The sequence below is a fragment of the Buceros rhinoceros genome, unplaced genomic scaffold (genome assembly GCF_000710305.1).
Source record: "Buceros rhinoceros silvestris isolate BGI_N320 unplaced genomic scaffold, ASM71030v1 scaffold1029, whole genome shotgun sequence".
Taxonomy (NCBI): domain Eukaryota; kingdom Metazoa; phylum Chordata; class Aves; order Bucerotiformes; family Bucerotidae; genus Buceros; species Buceros rhinoceros.
The window spans coordinates 17,856-26,638 of record NW_010429565.1 but is presented as its reverse complement, the minus strand read 5'-3'; the positions used below and the strand labels follow the sequence as shown (position 1 = coordinate 26,638).

The 8,783-nt window shown below is 39.4% G+C and overlaps 1 protein-coding gene across 2 annotated transcripts in view; it reads left to right on the top strand.

Annotated features, from left to right (window-relative positions):
• The window catches only part of R3HDM1 (R3H domain containing 1), a 54,622-nt gene that overhangs the window by 33,690 nt on the left and 12,149 nt on the right, over positions 1-8,783 (top strand). For both annotated transcript variants that reach the window (XM_010142666.1, XM_010142665.1), the window contains 4 exons: positions 2,292-2,552; positions 3,028-3,148; positions 7,937-8,091; positions 8,689-8,783. In XM_010142666.1, coding sequence (XP_010140968.1) covers positions 2,292-2,552; positions 3,028-3,148; positions 7,937-8,091; positions 8,689-8,783 — 632 coding nt within the window. The remainder of the gene's footprint in view (positions 1-2,291; positions 2,553-3,027; positions 3,149-7,936; positions 8,092-8,688) is intronic.

Genomic DNA, 8,783 nt, shown 5'->3' with positions numbered 1-8,783 from the left:
AAGAGCGTGAAGAGGAAGGAGCAGCAGAGAAGGAAGTATTACAAACCAATCACCACCCCCATTCCCCATCCTTCTGAGACACTTAGAGGACAAGGTAGAGTTGGGAGTGAAGTTGAGCCTAGAAAGAAGCAGGGTAGTTGAAGGAAGCTGGTTTAGGGGTTTTTTTTTGTTACTCACTATCCTACCTTATTATTAATTGGCAGTAAATTAATCTTCCCCCCAGTCAGATCTGTTTTGCTTGTGATGGGAACTGGTGAGTGATCTCCCTGTCCGTTTTCTTGACCCATGAGCTTTTCATCTTATTTTCTCCCCCTGTATTGCTAAGATTGGGGGGGTGATAGAGTGGCTTGATGGCACTTAGCCAGCCAAGCTTTACCCACCACAGTGTTACACAATAGCTATTTTAGTACATATTCAGAGTTTTTATTTTGTTTCTATTTTCAACACTAATCAGAAATGTCTTCTAATAATACATACAGATTTATCTGAACTCGGTAGTTTGCATGTAATTAAAACGGTGTTGTAAGTGTTACCTGTACTTGAGGTGTACAATTCTGAAAGAATTGCACTTCATGGAGAGTTTTTTGGTATTAACAACATTGATTTTGTTATTAGCAATGTTGATTAGAGTTTGAATATGTGTGGACTGCAGTCAGTATAATCTACTTCCTTAGTGATGAAATGAGAATGGTCAATTAATTGACATGAGCTTTGTATATGAGTTTAGCATATGACTGAAGTGTGTTGGTAGCAGCTAGTTCAGGTGTCTTCATGCTGTGATTAACAATTGTTGTTAGGAGTGTGGCTGTTAAAGCAGAGGATGAAACTCCTTCCAGGTTTACAATAATTTCAAAGCATTTCACATTCAGGAAATGGGTCGGATACAAAGTGTGCTTTTAGTTCCAAAAATCCGTTCCTGCTGTGGTAACTTAAGCAATATAGTGACAAGGATTGATGGCCTTGATTAGTAATCAAAACGCAACACACCTGTAGTTGGTACCGAGAAGTTTGTTTTATCCGTGTGTTGGTAATAACCACGTTTCGGTGCTGTACTGTTCACAGCATGGTAGGGCAAACTGACCGGAGCAGAATTTACCCGTATTGGCAGCGTAACAGAAAAATGTGTATTGCTTGAGTTTATCCTTTGGACGTGTTTAGAGGTAATGCTAACTCAGGTGTCAGTATCTCCTCTCTAGACTAGGTATGAAAACCAGAATGTAATATCCAATGTAGAGAAGCGTTATAGTTGTGTTAATAGGCATCATTAAAGAATGAAATCCAAAGGCAAAGTTAGGTGGTTGATCTAATGGAAATAGGGCTTTTCAAGCTGGAAAGGTATTCTAAATAAAGTTTTAAGTGCAAATTCACATTTCTGGTGTTAATTAAGACTGTCTTTAGCTGGGAACTATTAACATTTTATCATAAAATGTGAATGAAGCTTATCAGTAAAAAGCTTGCACTTTTTCTTGATTAACGCCAATCTTCGTGATGATCTGAGAGAAGATCAAGTGGTCTTAAAGTATTTTTAATGTTCCTCCGTGTTTGGAGAGTCCACTTTTGAAGTATGAACCAAATCTTCCTGTTTAGCAAACAATACTAGTGATCACTTCTGAGTTCCAGGATGTTGATAATTTGATGCTGAATTGCTTGTAAAGAAAAGGAGCTTGGGGTTACCGTAATGGAAGTTTTGAATTCCACAGGACTCCTGCGGTGCTCGGGGCAATTAGTATCTTAGTTTCAGATGTAAATAAAATACAGGTAGTTGGTAACCACTAGAATACATTTCTTGCAGCTGTTACTTGATTTCAGGCTAAAAAAAAATCCTATAATACCAGGTTAGAGGAATGTACCTTATTATTTAGGGTTAGACCCTCATTAACTTAAGCTCTTAAAACCAAAAATTACTTGAGAGCAATACTGACACCTTTTGCTGTTTTAACTAGGGTTAGATGTTTTCGCTCAAGATTTGGAGTCCAATCAGAAAATGTTAGTGACACAAATTCTCACTTTATCTTTGACAATTGGATTCTTACAATAAGTAGACAGAGGCAGATGTAATCCCAAAATCAAATATTTGCAGAGAAATGAGTGAACGGGGGTGTTGTGTCCTGCTGTCAGCCCTGAAGTTAACTTACTACTGTGTTCCATCTTGTTCTTTCCTGTTCTTTGGCTGATGTTGCTAATGCCCTGTAATTTGGGACATCTGAAATTTACTGATATTAGGCTGTTCTGTTCTTTTCTTCTCGAATGTGCATTTCTGACTGTAACTTTTCCTTTTTTAACTATTACAGCAAGACAACCTAGGATCGCAATTTAGCCATATGAGTCTTGCCCGCCAGCCACCTGCTGATGCAGCTGAACCTCACACTGCTATGTTCCAGTCCACCGTAGTTCTCCAGCCCCCGCAGCAGTCCGGTTATATCATCACAGCTGCTCCACCTCCACCACCCTCTGGCCAACCGGTTTCTGCTCCAGGCTACTCGACATCTAGCCACCCTGTCAGCCAGCAAGTCCTCCAGCAGCAGGGATACCTGCAGCAACCTGTGCCGCAGGTACAATGGCTCCATGTCCACTCTCCCATAAGCTGTGTTGAAAAACCGATCGTGCTGTTCTGTTAGGAGCTTTTTCCATGGTGTGGGGCTCCCTGCTAAACTGCAGCTGTGTGCGTTTATTTACTCTGGGGTTGGGGTTTTTCCTGGCTTACGTGCTTTGAAATGAATGACTTCAGTTTACTCAAGGAGCAATAATTACCCAGGTTTTCCTGGAGCTGGTAAAACTCATGGTTAGCGTAGTTTTCTAGTCTCAGGTGGTTCTTTATGGAAATTGGGAATTGTTAGCTCTACAGTGAGAGCAGAACAAATTGGCTGTTAAAGAGGGAATTTAGGTAAAGTATTTTTTATTCCTAAACTATTTAACATTAGTGTCACCTTTCAATAGTTCCGCATCTTGTGATTGTTTTTGCATTTTGATGTCTGCCTTCTCTAAAGCTGCAGGTAGTGAATCTCTCTAACTGTGGTTTGGTTTTAGATGCCAGCTTGTTACTGTACCCCCAGTCAGTATCCGCACTCCAGTCCACAATACCGCCCAGTGTCTGTCCATTACAACACGCAGCAGAACCAAGCACTGGCGCAGCCTGGGCAGCAGACAGGTTCGTTGCACTCTTTCAGCATTTCATTAGAACACCTCGTCTGTGTTTTCTCCTGGTTTTGCTTTTTAAACCTGTTTTTCTGTAAAATTTCAAACAAAGTAGAAGTTCAGATATGAGATACAAAGTGTAACTAACCTGAGGTAGAAAAATTTGAGTCAGTTGTTCATGAAACTTGAGATTTGAGCCATTGCTGTGAGTGGTTCGTGCTGTAACTTTATACATTTTTTTGAGTTTAGAACTGAATCATTTTAAAAACTTGTGACTTACTAACTTCTTAGTAACTTGCAAGTTCAGATGAATTAGTACTTCTAAATGACGTAACATTGCAGAGATGTACCTTACCTGAAAGTTCTAAACAAAAGATACTAATTTTAGATGCTGTGGCATAAAGTGTGCTATGCAGAAGATACCCGTGGTACTGTTTTAATTTGTCTTTCTGTCCTGTGATACCTTAAAGGTATCTGGGTATTGAATAGAATCTACAGTCAGACTTAAGTGGCTAGAATTAGTTTTCTGGTCCTCCTGGTTTTAGTAAAGACTTCTCAGCTGTTTCTGAGTTTCCTTTCTGTGAATGTTACCAGGCTGTATTTCCGTCTCCTTTCCTTCCTACTCTCTTTTTTTTCCTTTCAAATTGTAGCTGTAATTACCATTATTCTGATAATCCGTACTTAGATATATGACCTCTTTAGTAAGAAGAAATAAATTTAATAAACTTAATTCTTGAGTAATATCTTGACTCACAGTGAAAACTTTCAGAAGTAACTAGGGGGGGTTGCAGGCAGAGATCATTAAAAACCAGGTTTTTGTACCACGTCTCAGTTGAATATCTTAGACTTAGCTTCCTTTTTGAGTTTCCTTCAGGAAGAAGGATTTTTTATTTTAATCCCCCGATCCCCAGCTATATGTTGCTCTACAGAAACAGGATGAAATAACAGGTTTTACAAGTATTAACCAGATTTCTTTATCGCTGTTCTGTGAAGTAGCCTGTAAGAGGGATGGCTCCCTCTTCCCTGCAAAAGCAGCAATGCTTGAGGCTGTTAGTCTGTGTTCGGTTCACAATTTCACATGGGATTATTTCATTGCAGAATCATTAGGATGTGGTGCGCACTTATGGCAGGGTTGTCAGATCATTTTAATATACTGCTAGTACCTGCTTACTGCAAAATCGATCACTTTTCACTCTTCAGAGGCAAAAGTATATTGACTTTTTTTCAAAGGAAAACAAATGACTCATTTTTAAAATGTGTTTTTTCCACTGGTGTTAAAGCTGTGTTATCCAACTATCACACAACCTGCTTTCCTTCCTCAGTTTTTGATACTTAGACTACTTAATAGCAAAAGGTCTGAGGCTCGACCGGGGTTCCTTTCCCGTTTTCAGGGACACCCTCTGTGAATAGCACGCAAACTGTCTCTAACTCAGAGCGTGCCCACTGTATACGTGTAGCTAAACAAAACGGTCTCTGTTTGAAAGCATGGGGTGACGGTGCATCAGCACCAAGGTGCAAAGGGAGAAAGCGGTTGCTATTAGGTAAGTAAGTTTCTTTCTTATATGTTTATAGCTCTCTGTTTTAACTGAATATCTCTGCCTGTAATGTGGACCGGGTGAAAAACATCAGCAGCTAAAATCTCCCTCTGTGTCCTAGAAGGAATAAATAAGGATGCTGTGCAGACAGCTGCTTTACAGCTGTGATGTGCCTTGTTCCTGTAACAGCAAGGGATCATGTTTAAGTAGCAAAGTTGTGGCCCAGCCAACAATTCCATTCAATCCTGTTTGGTTACTTGGTGTTTACTAGCGCTAATGATAGAGAGAAGCATTTTACTAGCACCTGCTTAATTGGCATTTAACTCGGAATCACTATCTTGCCATTGCTGGCTCTCGTTTCCTGCTTCGTAGGCACATTTGAATGAGCATTCTGGGATGGGGGTTCTGTGTCCTGTTTTCTACTCTGTAAACTGCTCGTGAGAGGGTGTACTTTGAAATTATCTTTCTTGCAGAGGTATTTTAAACCATAAATATTTGTATGAAGTTGACACAGAGCTACATCTGCAGTGGTTGATGTTTATTAGCAGTGGCTGGTTTTGAGACAGAAGGCAGCCTGCTCCGTGGCTAACAGCAACGTGTCTGCTCAGAACTGCGAATGGCAGACCTGATATTCCAGAAGAGCCGTGGGTTTATTCACGTCATAAAGTGGTTACTAACTATGGAATAACTTTCCAAACACACATTTAGATAAAAGGCGACAGCTGCTGAGAGCGTGGCAACCGAAGCCACTTTTGGTTTAGTACTGTGGAGTGGCCTGATTTTATTTATGAGCTGTTGGATTCGGGGCCGTAACACTGTCTGAGAGGTTTACATTTCTCACAGTGAACCGGTCTCTTTTTCAGCTGCTTCCTGCCTTCCTTTTTAAAGGGGTTTCAAGTGAAATATTGAGTGGGGTTCATGTTTAATTTGTTTGCCCAAAAGACATTGGGAGAAGAAACCTCTCTGAGGAGAAGGCCTTTCCAACTGCCATGATAACGAAGGCCCAGTTACAATGAGACCTAACAGCAGGTTGATTAGAACTCTTACCTGAACGACTGTAGTCAGCTGAAGTTTCACTAGCCTCTGCTACATGACGGCCGGTGACAACACTGTTACGCTTGTAATACCAGCAGTAGTTGTACCAGTTGTAAACAAGCTGCGCTCACAGCTTGTTAACCAAGTGATTGTACTTGCTTCTCTGTTCTCGAATAAAGGCTGTTTCTCGCTCTTAACATGTTATTCAGAAAATGTGTTTCTATATTCGGTAAGTTAACTTTTCTTACATTAACAGCTATTTTTTGAATTATGTAAATATTAAGAATAGTTGCTTCTTTTTTTATCTACTGTTTCAGAGTATTTCTGTGCAATGGGACAATCTGCTGTGGCAGGTGTGGGTTTTCAGCTGAGCACTGCATTTCTGTCAGACCACTCTATGCAGAGGTGAAACTGTGAAGCCAAAAATAGAGCATTCTTTGGAACGCCGTGGGGAACCTTCTTGGCAGTCAATTTATATTGTTGCGGTTCTCTCTGCTTGCAAAATTGATTATGTCTGTCTCTGGAAGTGCCAGAAAAAGCTGAAAAGTATTCGCAGCTACACTGCAGTTTCTGGGAAGCGAGAGGGTTAGATTGCAAATGTATTGATTGGATCTGTCGTATTCCGCAGCTTCACCTTCCACTGCTTTTTAGGTGCCATAGATCATAACAAAGTACCTTTAAGCATTTTGTTTATTACAGATGTGAGATGGGTTCTTGTGCACAGTTCAAACTTAGGAGTTATTAAAAATTCTAATTACTAACCCTAATTCAAGCATGCCTTCTTCTGAATTTCCATCTAGTACTCTGAAAATATTGACAGTGTGGTGTGTGCTTCTGTTGAATAGCTCTTGATTTTAACAAACTGAACCTTCCTCCTTGTAATTTCTGAAGCAATGTTTAATTATATTAACAGTCTTTTTCTATAGAGACAGCCAGCTGAGACTGCAGCAATGTTCATTGTACCCTGTATGTATGTAATCAATGAACGTTGGTGGGGTTAGCTGACAAAAAAGTTTTGTATTAACTGAATTATCTTCAAAATAGACCACACGATTTTTTTTAAACAGTTTGAAAAAAAACCCCAAGTGAGTTTTTGCAGCTATATTTGCTTTATTATAGTTCTATACCAAGGTAGGGAGCACGGGGAATGCAAGGTCAGTAGAATATGGAAATGACCCTGTTAAATACAGGCTTTTCTTGCCATCAGTGCATCTTGACAAGCCCAGTTTTGTTATTCTGGAGCAATAACTGGTTTTGCCTCAAACACTGATAGTTACGGGGTTTTGCTGATGTGGTAAGTAGAACATAGCCGTATTATAGAATATGGCAAAAAGAACTTGGTGTTCTGCATGTGTTTTAATTGTGGCAACAATTACCTACTCTTTAAAAAAACCCAACAAACTGGAGGTTAAAGTTGGACCTAATGAATGCACAGATTTCCTGTCTGGCACTTGTGCTTGGGTTTTGGGGGGGCTTGGGGCTTTTTTTAGGCGATTTTTGAAAGATAGCAGATGATACAAGTTTGAGTGATAACAAATTGTGGTAGAGGTACTTTAGAGGGGTGAATATGAAAATCTCTCTTTTTTTCCCCCCAAGATAACTTTGAATATAAAATGTCTTCCCCTGTGTACAAACATGACTTTTACATGGAAGACTTTTCTCAGTTGTTTTTAGTATTACAGATTTCACTAGGAATTGCCCTTTTTAAAAAGATTTGCATGCATGCCTTACACTTTCTCGGCGAGAGATTCAGTTTTGAAACATTGTCGAGATGCTTTCATCCCTAGAGCACCTGAGATACTAGTGGAATTCAGCATACCTACAATTTCAGAACTGAAGTACCGAGAATGGGCTTGTTCATAATGATAGACAGTTAATTGGTGTTGGTATTTATCTAAATTGGTGTCGGTATTTATCTAGCATGCTGTGTTCAAATGCTTTCAGCTATCAGATCAAAGTGTAAATGCACACAGCTCACTTGGAGTGTAAATAAATACTGGAAGCATGTGAGAGCAGCATTGCAAATAGTGTGTACAGTATTTCATGCTGGATCCAAATAAATCTGTTAATTTTAATGTTGGTTTCCTTGTATACGCCTGGTAAGTTCAATTCTTAGGAAGCTGCCAGATTTAAGAAGCCCTTGGAAAATGTTACACATATATTTTCATGTAGGCAACTGTGGATAAAATGTGTTCATTATTTCAAAGTAAGATTTACATGTATAATTTCAGGTTACCAGGTTTTGCCTAACCAGCAGCAAAACTACCAGGGTTTAGTTGGAGTTCAGCAGTCTCAGAATCAAAATCTAGTCAGTGGCCAACACAACAACGTTGGGAATCAAATTCAAGGTGTGATTGTTCCATATCCTTCAGTGCCATCTTATCAGGTAGGTCATTTATTCACAGCTTTCCAACCACACCTCTGTGTGCTTGAGTGATTTTTTTTTTTTTTTTTTTTTTTTTTTTTTTTTTTTTTTTTTTTTTTTTTTTTTTTTTTTTGTGCATCGTAAATGGTAGAAAGCTGCAAGCAGGTTTAAGGTGACTTTGGTGACAGAAATTAAAAAGCAAACAAATAAAACCTCCCACAACTGAATTGAGAAGAAAAAGTGTCACAAGTGTGCAAGATCTAGAGCTATTGAAAGCCAAGTGCTGTGTTAATTGTGATTCAGAGGATAGGAAGAAAAAGCTTTCCTTCCCCACCACCATGCTTCCGGTTGCAGACAAAATCTCTTTTCTTAATTGATAGAGTACCTTGAAATGAACATTTCTATTTTTGGTGAAGAGATAAAAAGTTGTGGGTGGGTTTTTTTTAAATAAACCACTATTATTTCAACTACTGTTATCATGAGTCTTCTGGATTTAGAGAACGCCAGCATATCTTTCAGTTTCTAGTTTTTTTAGAAGTTCTTATGTCAACGAGGTGATGGTCAAGAGGCAGGAAGAAATGACTGCAGAAGAAAATCTGAATGTGTTCTCAATTGTAGGTTTCGGTGCCTCAAGGTTCCCAAGCAGTGCCCCAGCAGACGTATCAACAACCCGTTATAATTCCCAGTCAGTCAAATCAAGGATTGCCCACGAC